This window comes from Nelumbo nucifera, chromosome 3 (assembly GCF_055504915.1).
Source record: "Nelumbo nucifera cultivar China Antique chromosome 3, China Antique-T2T, whole genome shotgun sequence".
NCBI classification, from domain to species: domain Eukaryota; kingdom Viridiplantae; phylum Streptophyta; class Magnoliopsida; order Proteales; family Nelumbonaceae; genus Nelumbo; species Nelumbo nucifera.
This window is the reverse complement of record NC_142651.1, coordinates 76,274,866-76,294,494: the sequence shown is the minus strand read 5'-3', so window position 1 is coordinate 76,294,494 and position 19,629 is coordinate 76,274,866. Positions and strand designations below refer to the sequence as shown.

Below are 19,629 nucleotides of genomic sequence, written 5' to 3'. Positions count from 1 at the left end.
AAGGGTCGGCCCGTTGAGAGTTGATTGGACCGAGGGCCAAGGGGTCCGCGGACACGCGCTCGCCCTGGTGGCCCAAGCTCCCAGCAGCGCGGGTGCCCTGGGGGTGGCCTCCTGTATGGGGTTATTCCTCGTCAATCTATTGAGCGAGGTGGTCCAGCTGATCGAGGACAGATTGGAGTTGTTTTGTCATGACCAGGTTTTGAGCGTTCCTAGTGTTTCTCACCATGTCGGTTGAGACTTAGGAGTTTAATTCTTTTAATTTTAAGTTGAATTGAGGGAAGTCTTAGCAACGTTTTCCATAGACGATGCCAATTGTTGATGCTTGGAATAGGCCGAGGACAACACTGTAATTTCGCTCCTAAGTTGGGTGCCACTGAGTGATCCGAGGTCGAGGTGAGGGATGTCCGAGTTGGCCGAAGACTTGTGGGTCGATCCTATAGAGAGGAAAACGTCAGAGACCTTGGGTTGATACCCAGGGCGGAGACTTCGACGATCAAGTTAGTATTAAGAGACGATGAGATGTGGACGAGGCATGAGGTATGAACGCTTAGACGAGGCCACTAAAGAAAATAGGAGATCTAAGATGTTATCTAAAGAGCTTAAATTCCAATCCCTTAGCTTGAGGGGCTCACCTCCTTTTTATACTTAAAAAGACCGCTTAGGGGTAGGTGAGCTCGGTGTAGGGGGCTTCGCCCGTTATAGATAGTTATTGATATGACAGGACAAAGAGGAAATTTGGAAATAATTAATATTAATAACTTCCTTTCTCTTATCCGAGATGAATTGAAGATTTTGCTTTCAGCTGATAATTCGGTCATAACTCGGATAGCTTATTGAAATCTTATCCGAATCTGAGCTGATGTGCACGCCCTGATTGGATCCGCACGTATGTGCCTGCGATGGGACGGGGCCATCTGCGCCTACATCAGTGTCCAAGAAGCTTGAACAGTGCTGCTAATGCTGCAGGCTGCAGCTAGGATTGGCTTTTCTTCGTCTTTTAAGTTCCTTTGGTTTAGCTTGTTTTTTCTGTTTTCTTAGTTTGTTTTCTTTTCTTAGTCTATTCTTTCTTTCCTGTTTTGTTGCTTGCTTTCTTCCTTGATGAAATTCTTTTACTCTGTAGCCTACTTTACCAAAAAAAAAACACAAAACTTCTATATACAGACATAGCCCATCTCAACCTTTTTTTACCTAAAAGTCTCCACCATTCAATGATCATTCCGATTTGACCCTCCTAAACTCGACATTACGAAAATCCCCCTAAACTTCATAAAATTACGAAACTACCTTATTACCCTAATATAAAATCCAACCGCAAGGGAGCCTAGCTAGTTCATCATCTTCTCCGTCGAAGCCTCGAGCATACAGGCTACAGCGGCGGTAGCGTTTTCCCCATTCGTTCTCCATAATATCTATTTATTTTAGCTTCTTTGTTTTGTTGTATTTTAATTGATAATAATTAGGCATTTACATGTATTTTTTTTTTTGATAATAAGTTGGCATTTACATGTTCTTGTTTCGTTTTTCATTCCCGAATCTGGACTAGTTACAGGATGGTCTCAGGCCTGACCGACCGAGACTGTTAGGTGCTTGGCCAGTTAATGTCAAGTGCAGAACCCCAACCTCTGGCCAAAACCCTTTTTATTAAGTCAACTTGTTTAACGCCAAGTGCTTGATCTCCTTTAGTTTCCATCGTTGCAACATATGTTATTCTCTGAATTTGTTTAATTTCCAGTCGTCTTTCTCCGTCCCTTTTCTTTTGGTTATGATTTCTGGTTATCGCTTTCTAATTTTCACTAGGACCAACTTAGTCCCTGTGGCCATGGCCCGCTTCATTGTTGGAATTAGTTAACCTTTTGTTTTTTCTCTAAATTCGCTTCTTGCCAGAGTTTGTCAATTTACTTGACCCTTAGTATTTTTAATTGAATCAATCAGTATGATTTATTGTGAGATTGTTCTTCTCTTGCTAATTAGTCTACCTGATTTTTGCCTGCCTCTTCATGATTAATATTCCTCAAATTGGTAGGATCTTTTGCTATTTTCATTGTCCTTGATATTTGTTAAGTGCTATATGCTAGATGATATTCCTCGTTCTTGGTTGTTCTTGTTAATCAATAATTCAAACAACATTGTCTTCTCTTTAGACTACGTGACTGTCATACTGTATTCATATTAACGATTTTGTGCTTTTTACATCATTGGGTAGGTCTGTTTATCCCACCGAGTAATTCCCACCCCATGTTATCTAACTCCTTTTTTATATGATTTAGGCTGCATTTGGCATTCCTTTTTTTAAGGAGTTTTCTCCTTTTTTGCAGTTAAAATGCCCTTTTAACACTGGGTCTTTAACTGCAAAAAGGAGTTAAGTCCTTAAAATAAGGAATGCCAAATGCAGCCTTAGTAATTCTCATTGCATGTTGTTGTTTATATCCCTCTTAGGTTATTAACTTTGTTGATTGATCTTTGTGTTGTGTTCATTGACTAATGCGTCTATGTGGTTCAATGCTCATTAATTTGTTTGTACTTGGTGACTGTGCTTGCTGTGGGAATGCCCATGTGGGCCCCACCATTTGGAAACGGGAGAGGGGTGTCTAACCCCTTCCCTTTCCCATTTGAGTCTTACCTGGACTGGTTGGACCATTGCTTTGGGTTTTTGAGTCACTATAAAACAAAATGATTTTGGATAATAACTCTTGAAGGTCTCATTACCTCCAATTCTTTCAAATGATGGGTGGTGACTCCAAGTCAGCCCAAGTGAGCTGTTTCTTGATGCTCACACACACTCAATGTATGTGCAAACTTTTAGAAGCCATAATGTTGTGCTTAGATGTCCAATTGGGGTGATTTTTTTGACATTGGGTAACTTTTTGAGATCTCTGCATCCCAAGGGCCATATGCACCTTGCCCCGTTAGGTTTGCAAAAATCTCCTTTTTGGCCCCAAATAGCAAATTTCGATATCCTTTTACAAATCTATATCAGATGGTGAAGTAGGGAGTCAAGGTAGGGAATTAGCTAGTGTGTGGGGTGGAATATGTGTAAACATAGAGTCATATCAAAGATGTTAAAATGGAGAAAAGAAGATCAAATAACGAAGTAGAGGGTTAGAAGGGTTTAAAGAGGAAGGGCCAAAGCTAGGCCCAAGCCCATTTCAATTTGGAAAACATAGCAACCTAGGAGCCTAACTTAGGCCAAGGCCAAATAGGCTTAGGCCCAGCCCATTTCCAATCCAAGCCCAATTTGGCCTTGGCCATATAGACCAAGCTTGGGCACAAACTCAAGCTATAGTCTAAGCCCAATTTGGCATAGACCATTATAGGCCTAGCACGGGCCCAAACTCAAACTCAAGTAATTGCAATTCAACTAAGGCCATGTTGGCCTTGTGTAACCTAAAGTCCAAGTCCATTTCAGCTTGGAGCCAAGTTCAAACCTAGGCCAAGGCCCACACCCATTATACTCAAAACCAATTATAGTTTGTTTTGGATGAACTTTGTGAACTAATTATAGTTTGTTTGCTTTTCTTCTGTTTTATTTGTTGTTTTGCTGCTTCTTTTTATGTGCTTTTAGATTTGATATATTTTTCGTTCTACAACTGAAGAGGATCATCTGATGAGAAAAAAACTGCAACAATATGATGCTTCATGATTTGTTGTATTTAAGTCTCTGATGATCTCATCTTCATTCCATATAATGATTGTTGTTTTAATGAATTTACTACACTCTCAGTTCTTTTCTTTGATATCTGAAAGGAATAGATCTTGGGGAGGATCTGATGAATAAACGTTTTTGACTGACCAACCATTATCAACCTCTGATTTCCTTTAGATCTATAATAAACCATATTGTTTCTTCAAAAAAAAACAGTTTCTGTTTTTCTTTCTAAATAAGCGTGTTCATTTATATGATAATTCTGATATTGATTTGTTTCTCAAATTACAACAGTCCTCTCTTTTTTTTGGCTGTTTTATTTCCAGAGAATTTGTCTTGATGTATTGTCTTTGGAAAAATTTCTACTGAATTTACTTGGCTATTCTCATCAACGATCAATAAATGCTCTTTAGTGATGATTTTAATTTTGAAATCAGAAAAAAAGTCTTAATATTGTTTATTGGTTCCTTGTTTAATGTACTTCTAATTAGAATTGGGAATATAATTCTGTACGCCCTTCTGTAATTTTGTCTTTTGTTTTCTTAAATTGTTTCATTTATATTTGATTCTCCTTACATTATATTATTGTTATTATTAATTTGCATAATATTTTTTATTTTCTTTTTTGATATATTTTAGTTCTACAAGTGAGGGGGATCATCTGAAGAGAAAACTGCAACAATATGATACTTAATGATTCGTTGTATTTAAGTCTCTGATGATTCATATCTTCAAACCCCTTAGAGTCCTCTTTTGTTTAACTTAATTTACTCTCTTATTTATTCCTTCGATTTCTGGAGGTGATGATGAGCAATCTTTTATCTGACTTGTGGCTCGTTACCAACTTCTTCTTACACCCCTCTTTAAAAATTAACAAAGTTTCCTTTCTAATTTTTTTCTATTTTGTTTTTCTTTTAGTTGTTTCATTTCTGTTGCAATTTTAAGCTCTTCTTATTCTGATTTTTTTCTAGATTTTTTTTAATCCCATTTCTTTGGGCCAATTGATTTCTAGAAAAAGTTCCTTGGTTTTTTCAGTGAAAAATGTGTGGAATTTATTTATCAAATCTGCTATGTTATTTATTATTCTTTATTAGCCAATAATTTTTTTTAGTGATCTTTTTGATTCTGCAATCAGAATAGAATCATAATGTGTATTTGGTGCATTATTTGTTTCTATACAGTACTTCTGAGTACAAATGAGAAATGAGTACATAATGTTGTGGACAACCCTTTAGTTCCTTTGTCTTGTGCTTTTTACAATATTGTTTTTTCGTTTTCTCATGTTGTTTCGTTTTGTTTAATTTCTCTCAACTTGTCTTACTAATCTGGTCTTTGTTATGGTCCATTTGGTTTGCAATTTGAATCGGTATCAGAATCAGAATGGTCTATTCCCTCAGCCTGTTTGTTTAAAATGGGAAGCGGAATCAGCTGGAATAGATTTTCATTTCCAAGGGAGGGGGAGGGAATGGCCATTCTCTCAAATGGGCTATGCCATTCCACCAAGAATGTGTTTGAGATTTTGATTCTGCCCAAACAAATGGTTGGAATTGGAACAGACCATTCTGATTTTGATTCCAGACCCTTGTTCCCATGAATCAATTGAACCCTTGTTCTTTTTCTTTGATTAATTGAAAAAGTAATTATTTCTGTGGGTGGAGATGATGAGTAATCTTTTTGGTCCGTGTTTCTGATTTAACCGTGACCGACAAACCATTACCAACCTCTGATCTGCCTTGTACCTACAGAAAAATATGCTACCTTCTATTAAAAACTGAATTCTATTTTGTCACTTGTCCCTGTATTTGTTGTTCTTTAATTAATTTTTTTGCTTTGTTCCGGAATAAAGGATCTGATCTATGGGTGGAGATGATGAGTAATGTTTTTGGTCTGTATTTCTGAGTCGAAACATGCTATCTTCTATTAAAAAACTGATTTATATGTTTGGTATGTTGCAATTACCACGATTCTGATTCTCTTTTTTTAATGAAATTTCCTAATTCTCATTGCTTTATGATCGATTTTAGAAACTTTGTTCTCCTATTTTTGTTTTTTCTTTCAATTTCCCTGTAATCTCTTTGGGTTAAGGGTGGAGATGATGAGTAATCTCTTTGGTCCGTGTTTCTGAATTAACTGTGACCGACAAACCATTGACAACCTTTGATCTCCTACAGATCTGAAGTCAAATGTGCTATCTTCTATAAAAACTGATTCCATTGCCAATGTTTGCCCTGGCTATCTGGGGTCTTGAAATGGGTCGGCAAGTTCTTGATTGGACTTTTTTTTTTTTGTTTTTGATGATCAGTGAGGTCATTGGGTACGTTTGGGCTCACAGATGAGGCTAATTCCTGATTCTTGGTTTGTTCTTTGATTGAACTTAGGTGCCCCTCCCTATGTTTAGGATGCCTTCTGTTACTATATAAGTATCAAATATGGATTGCTGAACAAAAGTGGTATTAAATGTAGATAGTCATAAAAAAGCATCAAATGTGGATTTTTTTACTTAATTTCTAATTTGTTTGTATATTTATGAGAGTGCCTTCATTTGCTTTATTCAAATGCATGTGTAGCAATTCTTTATTAAGAACCAATGCCTAGGACTTGGATTGACTATTAATTAAAACCTCAACATTTGGTCTGGTGTTGCTAATAGTTATCTGCCATACAAATCATGAATGAGATGTTTTTAAACAAGTTGAATGCATCTTCCCTAGCTAGGTCCATTGCCAATGTTAGGTGCCCCTCCCTATGTTTAGGATGCCTTCTGTTACTAAATAAGTATCAAATATGGATTGCTGAACAAAAGCGGTATTAAATGTAGATGCTTGTAAAAAAGCATTAAATTTGGATTTATTTTTCTTAATTTCTAATTGGTTCATATATTTATGAGAAGAACCAATGCCTAGGACTTGGATTGACTATTAATTAAAACTTCAACATTTTATTCTTTTTCAATACTCTACAAAAATCTTATCTTTTGCTTTGTCGTGCTTGTAGTAAATCATTTAAAGCCTGTCGAAGCCATGGCAGTTGCATTCTACAACCTTAACGCGGAGTCTGGCTTAAAGAAACTTGATGAGTATCTCCTGACTAGGAGTTACATTACTGGGTATATCATTTTGCTTTAAATTTTCCTTGTTTCTTGGTTTTCTTGGGTTTCATCATTTAATATCCTGTTTTCCCCCTCTTAATCCCAGGTACCAGGCTTCAAAAGATGATATTACTGTCTATTCTGCTCTTTCAAAAGCTCCTTCGACTGAATATGTGAATGTTTGTAGGTGGTACCACCACATTGATGCTCTTTTAAGACTTTCGTAAGTCTAACTACAACACAATCCTTGTCATATTTTCGTTTGCCATTTCTCCGTGGTTTTTAAAATTCTTAAGTTTGACTACAGTGGTGTTTCTGGAGAAGGCCAGGGAGTTAAAGTGGAAGGATCAGTTTCCATTACAGTGGAGTCCATTGCAACTCCTCCGGTGGCTGACACAAAGGTAAGCTTAGAACTTTTCTGTATTTGTTCATTGTTTATACATGTGAATTTACTCAATATTTCATTTTTCCTTTTTGCTGGATCCAATTACTTGTTTATTTATAATCTATAGTAATGTTGGATGGTGTTGTTGCCATAAAACTTGTTAAGTTATTAGTGTTAGCCTTGATTTCTAACAGTAACAGTTAAGGAAATATGAGCATTTAGTGTTTTAAGAGTTTCTCTTATCCTTGTTACATTCAGAAGTGTGAAATATGGAATTCTTTGTTCTGTTAGTTAATTTCCTTTTCGAGTTTCAAGATATAGTATAAGTTCTACCAAAAAAATTATATACTCATGCATTAATAGGAAATTTGAGTTTCAGGCATCGGCTACTGAGGATGATGATGATGATGTTGACTTATTTGGTGAAGAGACTGAGGAAGAAAAGAAAGCTGCTGAAGAACGTGCTGCAGCCATGAAAGCATCAGGCAAAAAGAAAGAGTGTGAGTTTCTGCTTTCTTTTACATAAAAGATTTGTGATATTTTGTCATGTGTCGTATGTAAATAACTAAGATTCTTTTCTTTTTTTTTCCTTAAAGTTCCTAAGTTGTGTTAAATATCGAATATTCATCTTTTGATTAAATCACAATCTTTGATGCTCTTGTTGTTGAAAATTTGCAATCTAGAAGAACAAATCAATTATTGTAGTTTTGTTTTATTTATTCTCTCTGCATTGAGCCTTGTTAATATTTTTCTCTTTTTTTTTTTATTCTTTAGCCGGAAAATCCTCTGTTTTGTTGGATGTGAAGCCCTGGGACGATGAGACAGACATGAAAAAGCTTGAAGAAGCAGTGAGAAGTGTTCAGATGGAAGGCTTGGTTTGGGGAGCCTGTAAGTGCCCACCTCAATCTTTTTGACGTTTACCATTCAGTGATTAACTCATCAAACCAAGTTAGAGAAAAGTTAAAATATGTTTGGATGCTCAATTAACTTGTATCCTGGTAATTTCAGCTAAACTTGTACCTGTTGGATATGGTATAAAGAAAATGCAAATCATGTTGACAATTGTGGATGATTTGGTATCCATCGATAACCTTATTGAGGATTACCTGACTGCTGAACCAGCAAACGAGCACATTCAGAGCTGTGACATTGTAGCATTCAACAAGATATGTAAGTTGAACTTCTAATCCTAGTATATCGCCGTTACGATACCAAGATGCTTCTAAGACAACATTGTTTTACGACCATTGGGGAGCGAATATCCTTCTTTCATTTGTTTTTCTTGCTGGGCAATGATATTGATCAATGTTTTTGTGTATTCTTTGTTTTGCAGAGGGCGCTGGGCTTTCCCAGTGTGGAAAATAGTTGATGGCTACTATAGCTTCAGCGGAAATGCATCTTCTAGGAGATGTCTTTTTTCTAAGAAGTTATTTTTCGTTAAATTTCTTGTAAAACCTCTGAGTGAAACTAGTTTTACATAATGAATTATCAAGTAAACCAATCTTTTCTTCTTTTTAGGGCTGTAATCAGCACGCCATCCTTCCATTTGTTTGGATTCTGTGGGCTGTAATCAACAGAGAATTAGTTTGTCCGAGAAGTCGGGGTGGTCATGGCCTCATGGGCCTTGCCGGACTCGGGCTGGGTTTAGCACCAATGCAAGTGCTATAAGCGAGGCGTGGGCCTGGTCCTGCCTGTGCCTAAATTGCAAGTCTAGTCTTTTGCCCTACATTGGTATTCTCCCTCACCTTCTAATCTATATCTATATAGAAAATTTTTGAATTTTAAAATTTAAATTATTTAAATATTATCACAAAATTATGTAATAACTTTAAAATATTTATTAAAAATAACTATATTATCTATACTATATTTTTCCAAACCCCCTTTATTGTTATCTCCTTAATTCCTTTGTTTTTCTTTTTTCTCCCTCTCTCCTCTTCATTGGAGTCCCACGCCAACTCCCTCTGTCTTATGTTCCCAATCACTTAGCCAACCCCTCCCAAATTTTGTCCTAAACTCTCTCTCCCACCTTGGACTCTCTACAAAACACCTCTTAATCTTACATCCAATAAACTATTTAAAAACTAGAAAATGTGGTTAAATAAATTGTTAAATTTTATTTTAGATAGTTAAATTAATTGTAAAATATTTTTGATATTTTCAATAATTACTAATATTATTGAATATTATTTAGTAACTATTAACACCTAAACTATGCTTTTCCGTAGTTTTGGTAAATTGGAAAATTTAATTATTAAAAAGTACTTGATGAAAATTACTGATTTGTTAATTAAATTTTAAAAAAATTGGTTTGTAATTGAAATCAATAATTACTAAAAAATGAATGATTAATTAAAATATTAATAAATACAACTTTATTAATAAAATTTTATTAGTAATTTTCATTTTTAAATTTACTTCAAAAATATAACTTTTTTTTTATATTTTTAGTAAGTTTGATATTATCAGTATTTTTTTAGAAATAATTAGTTATTGATATTTTTCAGAAAATTTGGTCAATTTATTAATATTTAATGATACTATCAGTAGCTTATTTGTGGAAAATTAATTTCAACAAATATAATTTTATTTTTTACATTTCCAGTAATGTTGATATTTACTGTACTTTTTGAGCAATAATTAGTGATTTTGGTAATTTAATTACTAAAATTATTGATTTTGGTAGGTTAATTTTGTGAAAGTTAAATTATAAAACTTTCAATTATTTAGATACATGATTGGGAAATTTTAATAATTTTCATAATTATTGCATACTACATTTATAATTGCCATAATTATTGGAATTATATTTATGGGTTTAGGGGATGATCTCTTGGTAGGAATGAGAATGGGTGGGTTCGGGGTAGGGATCACACTCCCTGTCCCCAACCTTTAGTTTTAAATTGTTCCCCATCTCTGACCTTAGAGAAATCTTTACAAACATTGTATTGGTTTTTCTATCTTTCCCTTCCTTTTCCTTCCTCTTCCTTCAAACCAAACATAGCCTAATGGAAATTGGTTCCTCATAGGGGACTTTAATCCCCAAACTTTTTATTTAAAAGATTGTTTTCATAAAGGTATTTATTTAAAATAAAGAAAATTAAAATGCAAATAATATATATATATACTTGAGGTCGGAGAAGGGCATGGACTTCATTCCCCATTCCCATCCTCTTCCCTATCCTTGACATGGTGTTCTTATTAATCCCATCCCCACCCACCAGATCGTGGAGGTTGGGTATTTGACAGGGATGGGGGAAATTGCCATTTCTCAAGGTTGCTAGTATTTAATAATATTTGGATTATTAATAATTTTAGATATTTAGAAAATTTATAACTAAATTATATAATGAAAATATAAATTATAATTTTACGGATTATCAATTTAATAACTAAATAATATTTTAAATATTGTTTAAATAATAAAAATTTAAAAAATTTAATTATTAATTTAATATTTCAATAACTTAATATTTTAAATAACAAAATATTATATTAGCTAAATAGTTGTATGAAAAAATATTTATTATTATGAAATAACTTTAAAATAAAGAAAACTTAAATAACAATAAAAGTTAAGTATATTAATTATAAAAAATTTAATAACTATTTCATAGTTAAATATTATTTAAATAATAAATAGATTAAATAACAAAATTATGTAATAACTTAAAATTTTTAAGAACAAAAGTGATTATAACAAATTTAATAATATTTGATAATAAAAATAAAAATATAAGTAATTTAAAAACTTAATTATTATTGAAATAATAAAAAAAATTAAATAATTCAGTGGTATTAAGGATTTCAAATAGCAAAAATATGTAATAATTTGCAAAAAAAAGATATTTTTAATATATATTAAAAATTAAAATAATGATTACAGTTATTATTATACTAATAATAAAATCATACTTTCACTTTATCAATTAATAATCATAGAGAATAATTTTCAGAAAAATTAATATTTATTGATAGTAGTTTTGAAATCATTATCTATATCTATCTATCTAATATAAACATACACTCACACACACAATATATTATGTATATATACATACACTAAAATTAATATTTATTTTATTTTTAGTAATTATTTATTGTATTTTTGTGAAGAATATATTTTAAATAATTATGTATAAATATATTTTTGTTTTGTTTGTTAACATTGAATTTTCAATATTTATTAGTGATTAAATTTTTGTTATTTAACTTTTGAATCTTAATTTATTATAATTATTGGATTTATTGTATTTTTGTTATAAATTTGTTTTCAGAAATTATGTATTTTGACTAATAAACTTTAATGACTATTGGAGATTAAACTATTGTTATTTATTAGCCAACTAAAGGGTGCTCAGTTGGTTCCATGGTTCATTCCAGCATAGATGTGAATTCAATTCCCGCAATCATTGACTTTGGGGAGGTGTTTTAGTGTGGTGCATATCACTAAATACAAAAACGAAGTATTGCCATTTATTAGAGACTAGACTATTAATTTAGTTGAAATTAATTATGATTATTTTTTATCGTAAAAGTTATTAAAACATGTATATTAAACATAAATAATTATTAATTATTTAAAAAATTCAAATCTAAAAAATTGTCTACTCATGTATTTTTTTTGTTTCACTTTTGCTTAACAAAACCTGTACATCATATGAGCCCCTTTTGGTATCAGGTATAATTTTTGTGTAATTATAATTTTCTCCTACTCATTTTGGTTCAAATTTGGTTCAGTTTATGGTTCAAGATTGATCATTGAAAATATGATTTTCTAAATAGGGAATGCGATTCCCAATTGAAAGGGAGAGAAAAATTTTGAAAATCGCCCCTTTATTTCACAAGATTTGGGCGTCCATACGATGAATCTCTCATCCCTTCATTAATGCTTGGGCTAGGTTTACACAAAAATTTGGCCCTAGGTCAGAAATTTTGTGCGCTGGGCTGGTTCAAGAATGATCACTCTTACTAAGAAATGAGTAGCAAAAATACTAATGCTTAGATGGATGTAGATTGAATGTTAAAGAAATTAAGTGAGAATGTAGATTGAGATGGTTTTAGTGTGGTGCATATCACTAAAAACCGAAAAGAAGTATTGCCATTTATTAGAGATTAGACTATTAATTTAGTTGAAATTAATTATGATTATTTTTTATTGTAAAAATTATTAAAACACGTATATTAAACATAAATATTTATTAATTATTTAAAAAAATTCAAATATAAAAAATTGTTTACTCATGTATTTTTATTGTTTCACTTTTGCTTAACAAAACCCGTACATCATATGAGCCCCCGCTTATATATATATATATATACAAAGCCTTGGATTGGGCAGTGTTGGACTCAATCCCTGCTTGGAAGTTTTAGGGCTTAATGCCTAGGCCAGGACCCCTAGGTCAGAAATTTTGTGCGTTGGGCTGGTTCAAGAATGATCACCCTTACTAAGAAATGAGTAGCGAAAATACAAATGCTTAGATGGATGTAGATGGATGAATGTTAAAGAAATTAAGTGAGAATGTAGATTGAGATGGCTTTAGTGTGGTGCATATCACTAAATACCAAAAAGAAGTATTGACATTTATTAGAGATTAGACTACTAATTTAGTTGAAATTAATTATGATTATTTTTTATCGTAAAAATTATTAAAACACGTATATTAAACATAAATAATTATTAATTATTTAAAAAATTCAATTATAAAAAATTGTTTACTCATGTATTTTTATTATTTAACTTTTTCTTAACAAAACCCGTACATCATATGAGCCCCCACTTATATATATATATATATATATATATATATATATATATATATATATAAACAAAGCCTTGGATTGGGCAATGTTGGACTCAATCCCTGCCCGGAAGTTTTAGGGCTTAATTGTTGGATAGTTTTGTATGCCCTTAGCTTCAATCAGAATGATGTACTTTATGAGTTTATTGTAAATGAATAAAAGTACATATTTGATTTATGTTCCCTTGGTATGTTTCTGTGTAATACCCTTAAACTGGACACTTAATGAGACTCGTATTAGTTTTGAATGTTCACAGCCAGTGGGTCGGTCTGGGGAGACCTATCCTGATAAGGTTGACACTGTTGTCCCACCAAGTCGGTTGGGGTAGCCTGTCTCAGCTGCTAGGATGAGACCCTAGGCACATACAGTGTAGGATAAATTGAATCTTTGAACTGGACCAGATTTCTAGTATTGCCCTGGACCTTGGAGATTAATGGGCAAAACTGCAAAGTTACACCCGACCCCTAGACTCGATTATGATACTGCACTAGGTGTCGGATTGGGCTGTTTTTGATGTACCAATCAATGAGATCCTTAGCGGGAGTCAAAACCTGGGTATGTTGGGACAGTCTGAGAATTCATCTGAGTGGGTGATCATAGTGACATGATCAGCCCCTTTGTCGGACAAAGGTAATGATCAGGGATGCATTCTCACTAATGTAAACCAAGACTGCTGGCAGCCGATTTCAATCGTTGAGATTTGTTTTGCAAAGTATATTTTATATGAGATATAAAAGTATATATATACATTATGGTTTCTAAAATGTTTGCAAAAGGTTTTAATTCCTGGGATCTATATAAGTAGAGAGTGCAACACTGTTCCTTGCAGCCGAGGGAGAGGTCCTCTCTTGTAGGGCAGTGTATTATCATTATGGGTTGAGAGATTAAATGTAAGACCATTGAGAATAATACCTGATAGGCTAATCTTGCATCTGCCCACAGTCCCTAGGTGTTACAAGGTGGCTTGGCCCAGGGACCACTTAGGGTAAGTGTTGGGCCCATAGAGCCCATTGATGGGTTTCAGGGGGTGCACTGTCCTTAACAGTGTATTCGGTCAGGCAATGTAACAAAGGCTGGGCTGAACCCATGTGGCTGATGTGTAAATCAATGCTTGGGTCCCACGCCATACAAGGAAGCCCAACTGGGCAGCAGTTAGGAAGGTTAAGTGAGCACACAAGCTTAATGGGCCTAAAACCCATTTTGAATTGGACTTATTTAATAAGTTAAATATGGGCGAATTCTGAGATGGATCAGTAGATAGGATAGAGTCTTAAGCCTATCCACTCAGAGAGTCCAGATCTGAATATGATTCTGATCTAGAAACCTCCAAATGAGATTAGGAGAAGGCTGATCTATTCTACAGATAAGATAAGGGTTTATCCTTATCACCTAAAGAGAGGTCTGATCCAAATATGATTTGGATAAGCAGCTCCTAATTGGATTAGGAACTGATCCTTTGGGTTTACAAAAGAAGGAGGGGGCGGCAGCCTTAAGAAGCATCAGATAATCAGATCATCTTTAGTGCTGAAATCACAGAAGAAAGATTTCTGCAATCCCTGCAAAGATCTTTCTTGCCACCTCATTCCTGCAGCTGCCAGACATCCAGTTCGATCTCCAGTTGTGCGAGAAGTCAAGATTCGATCTTGACATCAGTTCTTTGAGAAGGAATTGATAGGAGGCTGTGCTCACGTGCCATCCTACTATTTCTTGCGAATGATATAATTTTTGGAGAAGAATACTACTGATTCTGCTCCATCCTGCACTGCGCCATCTTCAGTGGGAGCAGTCTTTGGATCCTTAGGTGACTTCGTTGGGAGATACTTTTTCTTTGTATCAGGTATAATTTTCTCCTACTCCTTTTGGTTCAAATTTGGTTCAGTTTATGGTTCAAGATTGATCATTGAAAATATGATTTTCTAAATAGGGTATGCGATTCCCAATTGAAAGGGAGAGAAAAATTTTGAAAATCGCCCCTTTATTTCACAAGATTTGGGCGTCCATACGATGGATCTCTCATCCCTTCATTAATGCTTGGGCTAGGTCTACACAAAAATTTGGCCCTAGGTCAGAAATTTTGTGCGCTGGGCTGGTTCAAGAATGATCACCCTTACTAAGAAATGAGTAGCAAAAATACTAATGCTGAGATGGATGTAGATGGATGAATTTTTAAGAAATTAAGTGAGAATGTATATTGAGATGGTTTTGGTGTGGTGTTTTAGTGTGGTGCATATCACTAAATGCCTTAAAGATGTATTACCATTTATTAGAGATTAGACTATTAATTTAGTTGAAATTAATTATGATTATTTTTTATTGTAAAAGTTATTAAAACACGTATATTAAACATAAATAATTATTAATTATTTAAAAAATTCAAATATAAAAAATTGTCTACTCATGTATTTTTATTATTTCACTTTTGCTTAACAAAACCCCTACATCATAGGAGCCCCCGCTTGTATATATATATAAAGAAAGCCTTGGATTGGGCAATGTTGGACTCAATCCCTGCCTAGAAGTTTAGGGCTTAATGCCTGGGCTAGGCCTACACAAAAATTTGGCCCTAGGTCAGAAATTTTGTGCACTGGGCTGGTTCAAGAATGATCACCCTTACTAAGAAATGAGTAGCAAAAATACAAATGCTTAGATGGATGTAGATGGATGAATGTTAAAGAAATTAAGTGAGAATGTAGATTGAGATGGTTTTGGTAATTTGTGTTTTGATGGGCTCCATCATAGAACATGGGGCCCACAGAAGTAAAAAAAACATCCTAGTGTGCACTAGAAACATCTCCCGTACTTTATTTTAAAATTTCAAAACTTGATTCAAAACGTCTCTAGGATGCATTACCCTTCAAAAGTAATCACATTCTAACTCCTAACATTAGTGGATTTAAAAACTAATAAATACACAACATATGTAACACTTTGAACCTTGCTAACAAACATGGCAGGAAGGACCAAAAGTCAAAACCAATAGAATTTAAGATATGCTTGACCCGCTGCCTCAGGCAATTTTTATAAAATTAACATAGTTGCAATTTTTTGTCAAACTCATGCTTGATATCTTTAGGGTAAATTGCATATTAGTATCTTGTACTTTGGGGTTAGTCTCACTTTAGTATTGGAACTTTAAAACGTGCCATTGCAGTATTTGAGCTTTCAAAGATTGCTATTTTAGTCCAAAACCATTAACCAACGTTAGATGTCATGTGAAATGACAAAAATATCCTTTAAGTTTTTAAAATGACAGTTCTATAGTCTCTATTCCAAATGGGCAAATGTCATGCAAAATTTTCAGCAAGACAAAATTCTTCCGGTCATTGACACACCAAAATCGCCTGAAATCTTGTCTTTTCTTTTCCTTTTTTTTTATTTTGTATTGAAAGAATAGAAAACAATGAAGTTACGATAGGAAGAACTGAGATAAAGTAGTGTGTTTCTTTTAAGAGGTTCCTCTACATTTGTCCTACATTCAGAACCATCACAGATTTTCTTAGGTCACTACTAGTTGGAATTACCGAAAACTTGATTTTTCATTGAACAAACAGTGATGTAACGGTGGGTTTTTCCTTGTTCAGTTACAGTAATTGAGACTAGGGGTGGATTCGAGGTGAGCCGATATACTTGGCTATTCGAGTTCGGCTCGAGCTCAATTTGAACTAGAGGCATAAGCTCGAGCTTAGCTCAGTTCAAAAGATTGCAAGTCCGCTATCTAGCTCGGGTACTCTACTTCTTTAATAAAAGGATTATAGTTGATAAGGGCAACTTTTGGGTCTTATTATCAATAAAAATAATTTTTTTAACATAATTTCTAGAATATGGTAACTTTTTTTTAAAAATATCAATAAAGGGTAGAAACACTGTTCATCTCCTTCCTCCTTAAGACCACCGGACAAATCTCCCCACCTCTGGTCTCTATCTTTCTCTTTCCTCCTCCTCCTCCTTTTTCTTCTTCTCAGCATCTAAATTTGGAGCAGAGCCGCTATGAGTTCTTCTTCTAAAGGACATCCGTGTGTGGCTTCCGGTTCCACACTCCCCCCAACGGCTCCGCTGCTTCAGGCTCAAGCTTTAGGAATGATTCCAAGCCAGAGATCCGCTCTTTCAGTTCGACTTCACTACTGGTGTGTTGATTGTAGAATATTTCCTCTTTGAAAGGAAAGGATGTGGATGTGGTAGTATCTGATTGTCCTCCTATGGCCAGAAAAATCTTTTGGGCTGAGTCGGGGATGAAGCAACATCATCTCTTGGTTGGTGGTGGTTGTGGTGATGGACATAGCAACCTCTTCGGCAGAGTTGTAAGAAGATGAATAGTGTTTGGAAGAGGAAAAAGATGAACAATGTTTTTTCAGTTATTTGATATATTTTTTAAATAGTTAACCTATTTTAGAAATTATATTAAAAATATTATTTTTATTGATATTAGGGCCCAAAAGTTGCCCTTATCATCTATAACCCACTTTAATAAATCTGGCATTGAGGAGCTTCTTTACCTCCTCATCAATGGTTTTCCACTACTTTAGGGTGAAGTTCATTTTCCTTTACTTTACAGTTTTAACCAAAGGACTTACGTTAAGCCTGAGTTATAACAAAGGAGTCTATGTCGGGCATGTCTGTAGCCGATTAGGCAAAAATATCACTACTAGAACATAAAAAACTTACTAGTTTAGTGCATAGGGGCTCCTCGAGGCGTGACCTAATCTATACCATCTTCTCATGCTTAGTATTTGGGACATGCACCAGGACAACGTCTTCCACAAGGCGACCTTGACCTTTGTTAAGCTCTGGGAGCGGTTCTAGGTTAACTACCAATGACTGTTTTCCTTTGCCCATTAAGGCCACCGCGTAACATTTCAAGGACTCTAACTACTCCTTGTGCACTACCCCAATTCTTGCTCGGTGGGGAATTTCATGGCCAGGTGGTATGTGGATACCACGACTTGGAGTGTGTGTAGGATAGGGTGGCCAAGAATCTATCATGATTAAAAGAGGTCCTGTTTGGCACGGTCCCCATTGTAATTGACATGTTGATTCTTTCGAGAGGGTAGATGATGCCCCCGCTGAAATTGACCAATGGTATGTTGGTAGGGATGAGGTTTTTCTATCCAACTTCATCTTTTCAAAAGCCTTAATGAAGAGAATGTATTGAAAGGATGAGAGATCCATCCCATGGACGCCCAAAGATTGCAGAATAAGGGGGCGAATTTCAAAAATTTTTCTCTTCCTTCAACTGGGAATCGCATTCCCTATTTAGAAAATCATATTTTCAAGGATCATTCTTGAACCTTAAACTGAACTAGATCTGAACCAAAAGGAGTAGGGGAGGATTATACCTGATACGGAGAAATAATATCTCCCAACGAAGTTGTTCACGCCCAAGGAAGGATCCAAAGACTGCTCCCACTGAAGATGGCGTAGTGCAGGATGGAGCAGAATCAGCAGTGTTCTTCTCCAAGAACTCTGTCCTTCGCAAGAAACAACAGGATGGTATGTGAGCACAGCTTCCTTTTCAATCATTTCTCAAAGAACTGATGTCAAGATCGAATCTTGACTTTTCCCACAACTAGAGATCGAACTGGAAAATAGGGCGGCAAGAGAGTATTCGCAGGGTGCAGAATTCTCTCTTCTTGTGATTTCAGCACTGAAGAAAATCTGATGTATGTCTTCTAAAGGCTGCTGCCCCCTTCTTCTTTTGTTAACCTAAAAAATCAGCTCCTAATCCCATTAGGAGCTGCTTATCCAAATCATATTTGGATCAGCCTTCTCTTTAGGTGATAAGGATAAACCCTTATCTTATCTGCAGATTAGATTAGCTTTTTCCTAATCTCATTAGGAGGTTTCTACATTCAGATCTAGACTCTCTGAGTGGATAGGGTCAAGACCCTATCCTATCTGCTAATCCATCTCAGAATTCACCCCATTATTAACTAAATAAATAGCCCAGTTCGAAATGGGCTTTAGGCCCATTAAGCTTATGTACTCACTTAACCTTCCTAACTGCTGCCCAGTTGGGCTTCCTTGTATGACATGGGACCCAAGCATTAATCTACACATCAGCCACATGGGTTCGACCCAACCTTTGTTACAAGGCCTGGCCGAATACACTGTTAAGGACAGTGCACCCCCTGAAACCCATCAAATGGGCTCTATGGGCCCAACATTTACCCTAAGTGGTCCCTGGGCCAAGCCACCTTGTCACACCCAGGACTGTGGGCAGATGCAACATTAGCCCATCAGGTATTATTCTCAATGGTCTTACACTTAACCTCTCAGCCCATAATGATCATACACTGCCCTACAAGAGAGGACCTCTCCCTCGGCTGTAAGGAACAGTGTTGCACTCTCTACTTATATGGATACCGGGAATTAAAACCTTTTTGCAAACATTTTAGAAACCATAATATATACTTTTATATCTCATATAAAATATACTTTGCAAAACAAATCTCAATGGTTGAAATCGGCTGCTGGAAGTCTTGGTTTCCATCAGTGAGAGTGCATCCCCGATCATTACCTTTGTCCGACAAAGGGGTTGATCTTGTCACTATGATCACCCACTCAGATGAATTCTCGGACTGTCCCAACATACCCAGGTTTTGACCCCCGCTAAGGATCTCACTGATTGGTACATCAAAGACAGCCCGATCCGACACCTAGTGCAGTATCATAATCGAGTCTAGGGGTCGGGTGTAACTTTCCAATTTTGCCCAT

At 35.0% G+C, this 19,629-nt stretch overlaps 1 protein-coding gene and 2 non-coding genes across 3 annotated transcripts; all 3 read left to right on the top strand.

Moving 5' to 3' along the window:
* The first annotated feature begins 1,256 nt into the window (after positions 1-1,256).
* LOC104588784 (elongation factor 1-delta 1-like) lies at positions 1,257-8,633 on the top strand. The gene is made up of 8 exons (XM_010246865.2): positions 1,257-1,377; positions 6,638-6,749; positions 6,838-6,954; positions 7,039-7,132; positions 7,496-7,616; positions 7,891-8,004; positions 8,125-8,286; positions 8,450-8,633. Coding segments are annotated over exons 2-8 (696 nt in total). The 5' UTR covers positions 1,257-1,377; positions 6,638-6,663; the 3' UTR covers positions 8,452-8,633.
* LOC148801377 (small nucleolar RNA Z199) lies at positions 3,595-3,667 on the top strand. Its single transcript, XR_016085074.1, has one exon. It is a non-coding gene; the product is annotated as a small nucleolar RNA Z199 (small nucleolar RNA).
* On the top strand, positions 4,298-4,367 carry LOC148801376 (small nucleolar RNA Z199). The gene has a single exon (XR_016085078.1). It is a non-coding gene; the product is annotated as a small nucleolar RNA Z199 (small nucleolar RNA).
* Positions 8,634-19,629: the final 10,996 nt, after the last annotated feature.

Coding starts and splice junctions, on each gene's coding strand:
- LOC104588784 (XM_010246865.2), top strand. CDS start 6,664: ATGGCAGTTGCATTCTACAACCTTAACGCGGAGTCTGGCTTAAAGAAA. Junction 6,955..7,038: donor GATGCTCTTTTAAGACTTTC/GTAAGTCTAACT, acceptor GTTTGACTACAG/TGGTGTTTCTGGAGAAGGCC. Junction 8,005..8,124: donor AGGCTTGGTTTGGGGAGCCT/GTAAGTGCCCAC, acceptor TGGTAATTTCAG/CTAAACTTGTACCTGTTGGA.